Raw genomic sequence first — 14,572 nt, 5'->3', positions numbered from 1 at the left:
GAGTTGGGTTTAAATTCAGAAAGATAAGTAGACATAGAAGAAGGCAGTGAAGAGGTGCTGATAGCAGCTAAAACACATTCCGATAGTAAATTCCAGCTTATCAGTAGTAGACTGGCCCTTTTGAAATTTGCACTGTGAGTTAGACAAGTTACCTTTATGTGATAGATTCCTCAATTTTTCATAAGTTGGTCTTCATGGAAGTACCCCAGTTCGAGTATCGTCTATATGGATGGCTCAAGAGTTAAAGACCGGACGGGCTACACCAATACGTGCACCAGGACCAACGAACAATATCCCTGACTAGTCAGCACTGCCTATTTATGGTAGAACTGGTGGCACTTGTGTGTGTCCTTCACTACATTTGCAACCTATCACAAGAATGCTTCCAAATCTGCATTGACTCGGTGAACAGCCTCAGGTATGTCACTTTCAAAAAATTCTAGCTGACAATCCCTAGGCAGCAAATCAGCTTTTAAACTTCACCCATCAGAGTAGTTTGTACACTTTTATGTGAATCCTTTATAGTTATCTTCCGGCCGGCTGCCAGACGGGGATGAAGGGTTTCCTCCTTCTGCCTTTTCGGTCCTGAGGTAGCCAACTTGGCAGCTGTATTGACTTTGTGTAGTGGGAGAGGCAGCCCGTCACAGTGCAGAGGTGGGCTTCCCGCTGCAGGACAAGATGCCGTGGGCCTGTAATAATTTATTGTTAACACCTCTTATGGCTACCCTATACCAATTTTCTCTTACCATCTATGTGGTTTAAAATCAAATGTTTTCTCATGTTTCTAACATGCCTGTATTGAGAGACTGATGACCATAGTGGTTTGGTCCCTTAAAATCCTGTAAACCATCCAGCAAGAAATTGTTGAATTCATCACTTGTCAAGTTGTTACGCAGAACTCTATTACTGTTATCGGTAAAATATGTGATTAAGTCAAACATTTAGTAGGACCAAGAGTCATTAATCTAGCACACAGATTCAATCCTGCTATAATGAGATTTTCACTCTGCAGCGGAGTGTGCGCTGATATGAAACTTCCTGGCAGATTAAAACCAACACACAGTTTTAATCTGCCAGGAAGTTTCAATCCTGCTGTGTCGAATAAGCCATCATGCTTTGCATTAAGCACATGAGCAGCTCTGATGGACAACTGATGTAAATGAACAGTGTAGCACCATACAGCTCTGATCAAATAAAAAGTAATGAAAAATATTACATACACCAGAATACATTGTTTTTAAACAAGGAGAGATCCCCAGTGGTGGGATCAACTTTCTGAATCAATCTATACAGGGAATTACAGTCTGCAACTGTTCACCCTCGTGGGGCCTTGTTTGCGAGTAATCGATAAAACAAAATTTTGAAATTTTGTGGCATACCATATTGCCTTAAAAAAGGTATTACAGCCTGGTTGCATAGATAATAGTTAAGGTACTGACTTCACATGCAAAAGCTTACCGGTTTGAATCTCCTCAGATACCTAAAAACTATTTTATTTTAAAATCTTTATCGAAGTGACTGTGATATTTATTTTTATTCAGTTAATTGGTTTACGTGCAATTTTTTTTTTTCTTTCCATGTGTCACATCATATTAATCATCATATGAAATACATCATTTTTGTTTTTCTATCAATCAGTCATTTTCCATTTGGAATCTTACATTGATTGTGCAGTGGTGTCAAGAATGTGTTTTTCGTTACAGGATGTACATCTTTTTTTATGGCAATGGTCATACACAATTTAAAACATAAAATCTTATTGCACTCTGGACACAGTAATGTGGATGATGATTTACGCAAAAGCAGGGATTTTAAGTAAAGCAAAATGGTACAGAGAAATAATGATTGCAATAGCATGGCCAAAAATGTCAGGTGACAAAATGGAAGTAATTAATATCCATCTTTTTGATTTGCAGCTCCTTGTATTGGCTGTGTTTGCAGTTAAAATTTTTGGATGTGAGGTCTGCCAGTTACACAAAACACCGTTTTTCTCAGTACCCAAATATGTTTTGGCACCACTGTGCCATCATCAGTGGGTTTTCATTTTTATTTACTCTTTACATTTGGTGAACATAAATTTTCTGGATTACTTTTGTGTTAATTATTACAGGTAGCTTGTCATGTTTTCGTGTGTCAAGCACTTCCATTCTCCGCATCATGCTGAGATGTTGTGATTATTAAATTATATTATTAAATTATATTAATTAAATCAAAGATAATACATAACAATAATTAAAATCACATGAACAAGGATTCCGAGTGGAAAAGACTGACAGGAAGAAAAACGAGAGCAAATTATGTATTTCATATAATGAAGAATATCATCTGACAAATGAACAGAAGGAAATTGCATGTAATGAATTAGCTGAATAAAAATAATGATCAAAGTCATTTCTATGGAGATTTAAAAATAAAATAGTTTCTAGGTATCCAGCGAGTCTCAAACCAACAACCTTTTGCTTGTAAAGTTAGTACCTTTACCATTACACTAAGTAACCATTTTGTAAATTAATACCATTTTTAAAGCCATGTAACATCATTTGAAATTCCAAATTTGAGCTAAAATACCATGTAATTGGAAAAGGTTTATTAGTGTAATCACCACACAAAGAAACAAATATGGAAAGGATAGGTTGGTACTTACTACAAAGAGGAGGCGGCAGGCCACAGACAGGAAAAATGAAAAGCACACTAGAAATATTGAAGCTTCTGGACAAAGTCTTTCGTCAGAAGTAGAACACACTCACATTCACACAACAACATCTCTCACCATGTGACTGAGGCCCAACTGCGACTACATCTGAAGTGAGCAGCAATCTGGCTGGATGGGTGATGGGGCCAAGGAGATGGTCTGAGATGACTAGGGGGAGGATTTAGCATGGTAGGAGTGGGGCAAGATGTTAGTGCTACCTATGGCAGCATAAGAGAATGTGATGGGTACAAGAGAGGGCTGCTGTGTACATCTACATTGGTATTCCACAATCAACCTTACAGCACGTGGCAGAGGGTACCTCATACCACTAACACCACTAGTCATTTCCCATCCTGCTCCACTTGCAAATAGAACGATGGAAAAATGATTGTATATGTGCTTCTGTATAAGCCCTAATGTTATGTATCTTCATGGTCCTGCTGCAAAAGTATGTTGAAGGAGTAGAGACGGCTATTTGTAGCTACAGGGTCTAAGATATTTCCATTGCTGAACTAGCAGCCTGGGACAGTTTTCAGAAATTGTGTTCAAAAATAATTCGTATTACTGTCAGTCTGTACCACCTGTAATGAAACCATAGACATCTCAGTCTATACTCAGTAGGTTAAATCACCTCCAACCAATTATGGATGATCTGTATATTTACAAGCTACTGGCCATAGACATTCTTTGTATTACTCTAAAACTGTGACAACACAATCGGGTGACCAATAAAAACATCCAACAATTAACTTGGTTTCACTTAGATCTGTTAAACATTACCAGATAACTTCACTGTCACACTCAACTTTAGCCTCAACAGAGATAATATTTTTGTTAACTGCAACGAACAATCCCCTTCCTATGGCCTCTAATCTGTCTTTTTTATATACGTTCCCTGACTCACTAAATATCTTGGAGCTTTACATTGCAGGTTTCAGCCAGCTCTTGGTCCTGAGAATAATTTAAGCATGAGGACTCATGAGGACTTTCCTGGAGGGCAACAAATTCGGGAACTTTGTTACAAATACTTCTATAATTTACTGATAAATTTTAACAGTCAAAGTATGTTTACTCTGAATGTGGTCTGACTTCCTTTGCTGCATATCAACTGGTGAGTGTTTATCAGAGTACCCAAAACTAACACCTAGCCCAAAAGGCCATCATGTGCTCTACACAAGTCCTCTGATTCCCGAGTACATGCTTCCTTTGTGTAGTGTACCTCAGACCTATCAAGGAGAGTCCTACAAATCCCCAACCAATAACACAGGTTAGAAGTCCCCTGGCACGACAATCACAGAGTTAACAAATTATTTAGTTGAAGTCCTTCACTCTGCTCCAGACCTAAGGACCCTGATCAATTCTGGGAACAATGCTACAAATTGCAAACTCTGCTTGCACCCACATGTGAGGCCAGCAGCCTTCAGCACTTCTCCCAGGTGCCTATATGAACTGAGGATGGCCTCAGAACCAATGCAACAGGCATCGTTGGTGCTGACATGAGCCACAACTGGCAGATGACTGCACCCTGCATGCGCTATAGCTGCAGGCAAGGCCTCCACCACACTGTCGGACATGAACGCAATCTGCTGAAGGTGCTCCATAATGTGCCTAATGTTGGCAGCTAGCTCCCAATAACAAATAAACCACTCCCCCCCCCCCCCCCCCTCCTCTTTACCTGCTCGGACGCTGCTGAAGGAGGGCCACCTGTCCACTCACGAAGTGAATGGGTGAGGCCAGAGGAGCAGTCTCCATATTGGTTTTCTGCCTCGAGTGTTGCAGACGCATTACCACCTGCCTGCCACTCACTCTGCTATGAAGATGATTCTACCATGCTGGGTACACCAGGAGCTGCCTCTGGAGCAGAGCCCATTAGTGAAACAAGTGACACCTGAGGTGTCCCCTAAGATATGCCACATTCTCTTCCACCAATACACCCCAAGGCAGCAGACTGCAGGTGACTGACCATAGCTAAAAGTGCATTCATCTGGTCGCAAACTATGGCCAGCTCTTTCTGCATTCTCACACAGCTTGCCCACACCCTAACGATAGAGGCTTTGGTGGGTGGGAGGGGGGAGGACATAGAGAAGAGGAAAGGACTTTAGGTGCATTGACAGGATGGACGGTATTTGTGTACTGTAGTGACAGCAGGGAAGAGGATAGACAGATGGACGAGGGGGATGTATACATTGTACAGATAGTTACCACCTGTGCAGTTCAGAAAATCTGGCATTGATGGGAAGAATCGAGATGGCACAGGCTGTGAAACAGTCATAAAAGTGAAGCACACTGTGCTGAATGGCATGTTTAGCAGCCAATGTATAAAATTTAATTTATTTTTTGTTTATTTATCAATTTCCATGGGACTGTGTAAACCAAAGCTACTTGGTCATGACACATATCAGTACATGGTTTACAGATCCAATTGATGAACAAGCTGCCCCACACAACGCACTTCACTTAAATGACTGCTCTACAGGCTGTGCTATCACCTGGATTTTTTCCGACAACACCAGTTTTTTCAGTTGCGCAGGTGGGAACTGTCCCCGCAACACATCCTTCTTTCTTATAATCCCCCTGACCTCAATGTTCAATAGTCCCTTCCCTTCTCCCACTCTCCCACCACTGCAGTACACAAATGCCTTCTACCTTGCCAATGCATCAACAGATCCTTTCCTCTTCACTACTTCTGAACTGCCCCCCCCCCCCCCCCCCTTACTCCCAGCATGGCCTCCGAATGCTGAACCTGAACAGCCCCATCCTCGCCCCACCACATTTGCTGTTCACATTAGATGCAATCACATTCGTGCCTTAGCGGCCATAGACAGTAGTTCTCTCACATGCAACTGTACCAGTATCAGAGCCCATGTTGTACTGCAGTTCCACTGTAACTGACTAGAAGTCATTTCAATGGTCAGGGGAAGGGTAGGGGCATGAACTCCACTACTTGAGTATTTCTTTTGATATTCATTTGGATGCAACGAAAAGCTGATTGGTTGGAGAAATCTTTAATACTGCACCTGCATAGGTAGTTAACAAAATGATATGGTTGATTTTGTTACACACAGACATACTGAAACAAAATCATTTAAGTTGGAAGTGAAGGCAATTATTCAAGGAAACATAACGTCTTTTTCTCATTTCTGTCTTTATTGTTACAGATGGCTGTGCAAGTTGGGTGCAGATACCATCCTACGTTTTGCGAGGTGCTGGATCCTTCACTCACTATGAGTATGTGATTCGAGTTTGTGTGGGTGAGGACAGGTGGACAATTCTGAGACGTTACAAACGCTTCAGAGAGTTACATCAGCGTATGTCTGCAAAATATGGATCGAAGGTGAGTAAACACAAATGATATTTCCTGCAGTGATCTGTTGCTGATATTTGGAAGTTGTGGAGAGTGTGTGGAGATAAATCATGGGACTAGAGAATGTTTTCTTACATACCCTAGCAAAGTACCTGCTATTCCTTGAGAACGTTTCTCATGAAGAACAACAGTTTTTTTACTACTTTAAAATGAAAAAAACAGTCTCGATGGCAAGAAGCCTTTATTTTTGTGGTTACTGGTTTGTCAGTTTTTGCCCATCTTCAGACCTCATACCATGATGGTGATGAACAGAGCAGGTGTTACAACTCCATGAATGTCAACTGCAGTTGAAGTTCCTGGAGTTGTAACACCTGCTCCTTTCACCACCATCATGGTATGAGATCTGAAGATGGGCAAAAACTGACCGAAATCAGTAACAAAAATAAAGGCTTCCTGCAGTCGAGGCTGTTCATGTTCATTCTAGAACCTGGTATTCAATTTTTTTGTGTATTCAAGAGAACACTATTCTGATACATTCTGTAAACCACAATTATTTTGACTAGCTTGTTATATTTTTTCTTTCTTACGGCTTTGACAAATTTTGCATTTCAGTAATTCAGTGCATTTGGTTGCATCATTTTCTTTCTTTTTAAAGTATTCTGTTCAGAGCATATAAATAGAATGAAGATCTCATTAGTTTCCCAGTAGCAAACCTGATTTTATTTCTTCTTGAATCTGAATTTGCACAATGTCTGTATCAATGTCATTTTGGTGAACTGGTAAATTCCAATATTTTTCCTTCGTGTTTCAGTTCTCCTGATAAAAACTGAAGTTGGCAGATCTGACAGCATATTTATTGATAAAGAGTGTAACTGATATTGAAGTTCAACAGTATCATGGGAAGCAAAAGAATTGACTGTTTAATTTAAGAAATGAATGTAAGCAGTTGAGATTTTAGCATATATTGCAAGATAGTAATCACAGCAAAATTGGAATCAAACACAATTATAAGAAAAAAAAGAAACTTACCTAGCACAATAAGATAAAGGCAGAAATAATTTGTCTTGTATGTTTTAAGTGCCCGGCGTCTCATTTATCTGGCAAAGCATAGAAAACTATTGTAAAAAATAAGTAAGCTTAATTGAGAAAGCTCCGCAGAATGTCATTCGGGAGGGAGAGAGGATGGAATAGGTGAAAAATGAACAGTTAAATACTACTAAATTTGCAAGATTTGATATTCTTAAAAGTGAGAAAATGCAGAGAAGCCAATTGACAATTTAGAGATAAGGGAAATACACAATGAAAACAGAAATATATAGTATACATATGTGGTGTGGAACATATGAAATGGAGGAAGCCACAAATAGAGGAAGAAAAGGAGGACATAAACAAATGGAAAATGATGGTAACAATGAGGCAGAAGTAATCAGCATAAGTAATTTCACCTTACATTGCCCAAGAAAATTAAAGGTTTGTGTGAGGAGTGAACTGGTCAGGCATAGCTCAGTAGGTAAGAACACATTTGAGGATAAGGCTCAGCTTTGAATTTCCAATTTTTAATCTTCTGTTGATCATGAAACTTGGTGATGGTTGTGGTCCTTCTCTTCAAATCCAGCGTCCTATGTGACGCTGATCTACTAATAATGGATGGTTTGACAGAGACCTTTCCTGCATTTTCGCTGTTTAGGAAATGTGCCACCTCAAAAATAAGCTCAGCGTTAACCTCAGTGTCATTATAAAAGTGCCTTCCACACAATGGTCACTTTGTGCAATGTCAGGAGAATGTAGAGATTCAGCAAAATGTGAATTCCCGAAGAATCTGCATGAGTGACTGTGCCCCACATAGAATAAGCCAGGGAATTATCACTGAACGAGAGCACACCTTGGGGAGCTGCCTATGGTGCTTCATCATTAGAGCTTCCTGTAATCTCCCTGGGAGTTTTGGTCCTATGCTTCCATGACAGTTTCTTCCATATCGTTATAATCTGTCAACACCGTTACATGGAACCATCACCTCACCTGTTGATCATCAGTTCTTCACCTTCTTTGCGGTGCTGAAACCATATTTTCATTACTTCTTTTTTTCACCTGTCGTTTGTGGTACTATGCCCAGCACTTGCCCATGGTGATGGGGCAGCTAAAGAAGTCATCTGGATCAGTCTAATAGAAATTCAGTATTTGTGCTGCCACCTCAGTTCCACGGGCTGTACGAGTGGGTGTGAGCAGTTGCAAAACCTGATGGATGTACAGCTGAACAGTTACAGTTACCTGTATGTGCAGTAACTGTTCATTTACACTTCATTTGCATTCTTCCAAGTACCATTTTGACTACATGACATGGTATTATGAAAATGTGTCCCAACTCAAAACTATTCATCGAGCAAATAAAAAAAGTGAAATTTGCAAATTTTCTCAGTTTTTTTCATTGTACTGAAAAACGTAATTGCATAGTTGTATTCTTTCAACATAATTAATAAAAATACTAGAGGGAACCATAAGTGTACAGCTGTTGCAAAAGACGAAACTTGGAGTATATCCAATAAATAAGTGAGTGCGCACGTGCCCCCCCCCCCCCCCTCCCACACACACACACACACACACACACACACACACACACACACACACTGTCTTTGACTTCGAGGCCAGGCCTCGGCAGCCTGCCCCCTGCTTTTCTCTCTTTGAAGTGTATGTGGTACCAGAAATATTTAAACATGTGTTTATTTTTTTCTGCAGGTAGAAGCATTGCAATTTCCTCCACGCCGCTTCTTCTCAAAAAAATCGGAATCTGTGGCTCGACTGCGTCGTGTCCAATTGGAGACATATCTACGGCAGCTGCTTGAAGTATGTTCCACAATAGAGAGTTGTCCTTTATTCTCTTGCGTACAGAATCCAACTCGACTTGCACTTCTCGAGTTTTCTTCTTTTTTCCGGAAAGGTGTGTTTGAAACAGGGAAGTTTGGCACAAGTTAATGCCATTTTGTAATGGAGAGCAAGCTCTTTCTGGACTAATGAAGTGTGATACATGTTATTAAGTAAGCACTGTAATAATTTATTGCAAGCCAGCTACTTATGCTGCTCTTGTGCAACTGTTATTTTTCAGAATTTTGTTCTGAAAGTCTTTACTGGTTTTGTTTGACGACACACTCAGCTGTTTAATGAGATGCATAGCTGAAAAGAGTATGTAAATGAAGAATAATATATGTAAAGAATGGTTGAGCATGGAGCTTAGTATTTTGATGGCAGATCATATTTCCATGACAAAAGTGTTTTGTAATTTTTTAACAGTGTAGTACACACAGAGAATAGCAATATTTAATTTTTGTTGATATTTACTTTTCTACGGTATTCAGTGAGGTTTCTCATTTCTTCTCTTCTTTTAATGATGCAGACAAGCTCATATTTTTATAAATCACAGATGAATATGTAATGGCCTGTAAGGTGCAAAATGCTTATACCTATTTACTTTATTTTATGGTTTATCTAAATAAAGTTTAGTGTAAACAAGCTATTCTGTAAGTGATATGAAAATACTGTAATCTGTTTGATTTCCAAATGTATCTGAATTGAAGAGTGGTTAATTATGTGAGTTTCAATAATAAAAGGAGACATAAAAAAAATGTAAGAAGGGACGAAGATAAGTGGCTACAATATTTTGGATTTCTTTATTATTATCCTGCAGATAAAATTTCTCTGATTACGCTACATTGTGAAACATTATACAAGTTGAAGTAATTGTAGAAACTGTTCAATTTTAAGAAACTGTGCTCAATAATATTTAGTTTAAAATTATTTCTACAATATTTTCTTCATGATGTGGGATTAATTTGATTAAAATACTGCTTTAATGAAGCTTTTAATAATTCTATAATTGTAATGAGCATCTTGTTTGTATATCTGCACACGAATATTTTGCCCCAGTTTCTCTATGTAAACATTGTAATGGTTTTTCACTTTTTGTCCTCACATTATTCACCTTCACCCTTTCCCGTTAGTCTTACTACTTTATGTCTTTCAAGTAATTTATGTTGAGACTAATCTGCCAAAAGCATTTATATAAAGAGACGTTTGAGTGATTTAGTGTTACTCAATTCCCTGTCTTACAACCTGTTTGGCAGTTCTGTACATGATACCTCATAAAGATATCTTTCAATATGTATCCAAAATAACTTGTTGATCTCTCTAATTGAGAGATGCAATAGTAGTTAACACAGATGAAATTGGACCCATATTACTTTAAAGATATTTGTAACCTATAACATACTCATGTTATCAAAATGAGTATGAAAGGTATTCAGTACTATTCTTATCATTATTATTTTAATTGTAAGATACAAACTCACTCTTTGTACATTTGCTGATAAACTGTGTTTCTGAAACTTTAGAATACAACACTGACTTCATCATCATCATTATTTCTGCCTCCTCCTCCCCCTCCCCCCTCCTGTTTTGGGGTGATGGGTTTATGATGTATGGATGTGAAAGAATTGTTGTCAATAACAATTATTCTTTGTTACTGAGACAAACGCATTCTTGTAGGAGTTATTAAAAAAGGAATGCAAACAATCCTTGAGAACTGTAAGCTGTGTCTTCAATTTTTTGTTTTACGTTGTTAATGTAGGAAACAATAAGTACTGAGTTATGTTCACCACTTTTTTCATGAGTTATGTTCACCACTTTTTTCATGAAAATGATTTGCAAATGCATTGATTTTGCACTAATAAAAAAGAAAGAATGGATGTAAATTATATTTAAATAGCACTTGTATATTGACTATGCATGGATTGTGAATTGTTGATATTCACCATTCATTAGCTTTCCAAATCATTTGTCAACCCTGCTTTTTGCATTGTTCTTCATTTTCTTTTTACATTTTGAAGAAGCTATCAGTATGAAAAAATTACATCGAGCATTCACAGATTTATGTTTCTTTTTGGGTCAATTATGGTCTTTAAAGCAATTTTTACTTGCAATCTTGATTTTTTGACTTTTTTTGGACAATATTGTCTTATGTGTAGTGAATTTGCTCAGGGTTTATTCCTATATGGAAGTTACCTGGTTCAAACTCTGTCGAATGAAATGTGTGCCAATTTCTTGTTAAAATAAAAAAGTTGCACAGTAAATGCAAATTAGTGTGGCTGTTCCTCATATAAACTGAGTAGTTTGTGTAATATTACAGAAAGATGCTTCTTCTTTCTTACATAATTTGTACCTGTGCTGTTGGTGTTATTGTGGAAAATTCTCCCTCTGTTTATTGTTCATTGCAGAAGAGATGACAAGTAATAAACTAAATAACAGTAGAAATTTATTCCAAAAAATATTTAAACTTAAATGTTTTTGATAATGTTCAGAAATTAATGGGAAAAGGAAGTGATGAATCAACAGAAAATTCTCTCCAGAAAACTATAAAATTATGACACAATTGGTGGCTAGTGCTTTCCTTCAGGACAAATGTCTGTACAGCAAGTAGACACTACTACATACACTACCCTAGCTTTTGGACCTAACAGTTCCTTCCTTCTGGAGCAGAGAGGGATAGATTGGGAAAGGTTAAAAATGAAATCTATCCACCCATCCTCCCCGAGGGAGGAACTGTTAGTTCTCAAAGTAAGGATACTGTATCTCTTCTGGCAGTTTTTGTGAAGGTACTTACCACAAGTTCTGTCTGAAAAGAAGTGATATGGCAGAAAACAGGACGTGAGGCACAATAAAGCATTTAGTTCGATAGTTCTCAGAAGGACATATTTAATTATGATGGTGTAGAAGAGTAATTATTAATAATGCAGATCTTTCAGGAAGTTTCCATCTCAGAAAGGATGTGTATTGATAAATTATCTCCAAATTGTGAGAAGTAAATAAAATTGTTACCAGGAGTATAGATACAGATAAAAAAGAAATTACAAGAGGAAGGAATGGAGAGGTTATATTCACAGGAAATAGTGTAGAGCATAGAGAGGAGAGGAGAACAGATTCACAGTGAAGGGAGGATGAAAGAGGATATCAGTTATTGTATTTCCAAAAGTAAGCTTAAACCAATATGCAGTGAATTTGGAGTAGATGTGTGTAAAAAAAATTATTCTTAATGCAGGAGAAAGTATAGGTTTTACATATTGTTACACTGTAATAGGACATCTTTCTTCTTAAATTACAATGCTTAATTGATCTAGACTATTATTGTTTTCCTGCTCACCATTCACTCTTAAAGACTGCCAACATTGTATTTCCTTTTTCTTTCCCTCATTGCATTCATTATTTATTTAGTTATTTATTCTTTTTTTTTTGTTATGTTTCCTTTCATGTATCCCAGTTTTTCATCCTCATGTTGATGGTAGCTTTACCATTTCTGCTTCCTTTGTTTCTATATGATTGTTCTTTCTTGTGCTACTCTTGATCTACCGTTAATTTTGAAGTCTCTGCTGTTGTAGCTCCATCATAAGTAATTTCCTCCACTTCCTCCCCTCCCCCCCCCCCCCCCCAACCGCCACCCCCCCTCACAGGTGTTAGTATGAAATTATCTATCCTTCAAACCTTCCTGTCTGTCAGTTTAGTGCTGTTACATTTTTTAATCTTGTGTATATCTTAACAGATAAGTTGTGTGTTAAATCATGTTTAGTCCTAATCCCACAGAGATTGGTAAAATTTTGTTTTTAAAGCTAAAAGTAAAAGGCACAGAAAATAATTTGAGTGCAATATATAAAAACAATGTTCTACATATCAGCTTGTTTATTTACTGAGTTTTATATTTATGTAACCTTCTCTCGAAAGTATCAGCATTACAGCTGCATTAAAAGCATATTAATAGACTTAGTAATATTACTTTGGAATTCTTAGAATTGTTTCAACAAACATATGTGATATCAACAGTAGGATTTCACTTTTAAGGATTTCATTTTTGACAGCAAAGTTTTATTTTTCTGTGGCATTGAGCTGCTTCTGATGTGATAGACATTGAAAGGTTAGAGTATCATCTCTGTTTTTAGCTTTAGGAGCAGGAGGAAGCTAAACCTCTAGTAAAGCCACTAAGCAAGTTTTCAGTTTTTGTTTATATCTTAATAAGTATGTAAACTGAGTATTCTGTGTCTTCTCTACATTATTTCTGTAACAAAAACCAAGATGGTTCTCGATTTTCCATTTCTTGACAATTGCAAACTTTTGTTGGGTATTGTTATGTCTTCCCAGTATTCTGGGTGTTCTAGTCAGTCATAATGGTTGTTGCATGTCATACTCCACTACCTTCCAAATGTCATCCAGATTATAAATTATGTATAACATAAAAGAAAACTATGTTAGAAATTTTTGTGAATATTTAATGTTGTAATTGTGTGACTGAAGCAATCTAAGGTTTGTGTATACTGTATAATGTGTTATAAATGTTTTTCCTGTGTGTTGTTGGATAAAATTTTAATGAATGTTAAGCCAAAAAGGTCAAACTGTGAAACAATATAACCAATGTGAAACAGTTTTTCATACATAGTGTGAAAGATTCCCAAATGATTTGAATGACATGTTGGTTGCAACAGTGAGCATATCATTTAAGGATGAATATGGAGTATTTAGTTGCTTGACTGTTTACAGAAACAGCATTTTAATACAATAAAAAATGGGAAATGGGACTTGCAGCTATATTTGACATCTTAGTAGCTTTTATAATTTTCAGTTTCTTTTAAGTACATTTGCAGTATAGCAAATAGACAAGGAAAGCTCTGATCTGTAACTTTTCTATATATAAATTTGCAAAGAGTGCCTTCCTTTTTAAAGAATATGGCAATAAGTGAATTTGAAGTTCCTTTGCTCATGCTGTAAATAAAAAGTTTGCTGTACACAGTATGCACACCAGTTATTCCTTTGTTTATTTGTAAGCAGAATTGAAACAGATCAGAAGTAGTACTTAGTGTTAGCCTGGTACTAAGATTATCACTTTGATGATAGCAATGTATTATTTTGTAACATTGTTTTATAATGTCATGGTGCAAAGGAAGGCATATAAACTTTTGTGTATACAGTGCTTTTGTAAAAGCTAATCTTGTCTTACTTAAGTGACTGAAGACATAAAAAAAGACTGATATGAGAAAGACATTAATTTGACCTGTTTATATTCAACCAGGTGTTGTTAAAAATTGCTTTTGAATGTGATACAGTTTCTCCAAAATGTGCCTGAGTACAAAATATTAACAATGATATTTATCAAAAGTTCATTTGTTTTTAAGTCTGTGTAACACACAATGTGCTTTTAATAGATTTTATTCATTGTGGAAAGCTGATGTATTCAATAAAGAAATTTTATTGTTAAACCACACTAAACAATTGACATTTTTATGTTTATATTCTTTAACTGTCTTCATAATCTCCAATGAATGTGTTCAGGAAAAGTCACCAGTCAATTCTAACAATATAATGTAACTGGGAAAAAAAAAAAACCACACACACACACACACACACACACACACACACACACACACACACACAAAGAAGGTTATACTTATGTAAGCTTTCAGCGTCATTGGCTTCTCCTTCCGGCAGAAAGGCTAAAAGAGAAGGAAGAGGGATAAAGGAAAAGGACTGGAGAGGTTTAGGAAAGG

At 37.1% G+C, this 14,572-nt stretch overlaps 1 protein-coding gene across 2 annotated transcripts in view; it reads left to right on the top strand.

The window, feature by feature from the left end:
* LOC126335375 (kinesin-like protein Klp98A) overlaps positions 1-11,459 on the top strand; it is a 386,747-nt gene extending 375,288 nt beyond the window's left edge. For both annotated transcript variants that reach the window (XM_049998589.1, XM_049998598.1), the window contains 2 exons: positions 5,851-6,026; positions 8,730-11,459. In XM_049998589.1, the coding sequence (XP_049854546.1) occupies positions 5,851-6,026; positions 8,730-8,966 (413 nt within the window). In that variant the 3' untranslated portion in view covers positions 8,967-11,459. The remainder of the gene's footprint in view (positions 1-5,850; positions 6,027-8,729) is intronic.
* Positions 11,460-14,572: the final 3,113 nt, after the last annotated feature.

Source organism: Schistocerca gregaria, chromosome 1 (genome assembly GCF_023897955.1).
Source record: "Schistocerca gregaria isolate iqSchGreg1 chromosome 1, iqSchGreg1.2, whole genome shotgun sequence".
NCBI classification, from domain to species: Eukaryota; Metazoa; Arthropoda; class Insecta; order Orthoptera; family Acrididae; genus Schistocerca; species Schistocerca gregaria.
This window is presented reverse-complemented; position numbering and strand designations above follow the sequence as displayed.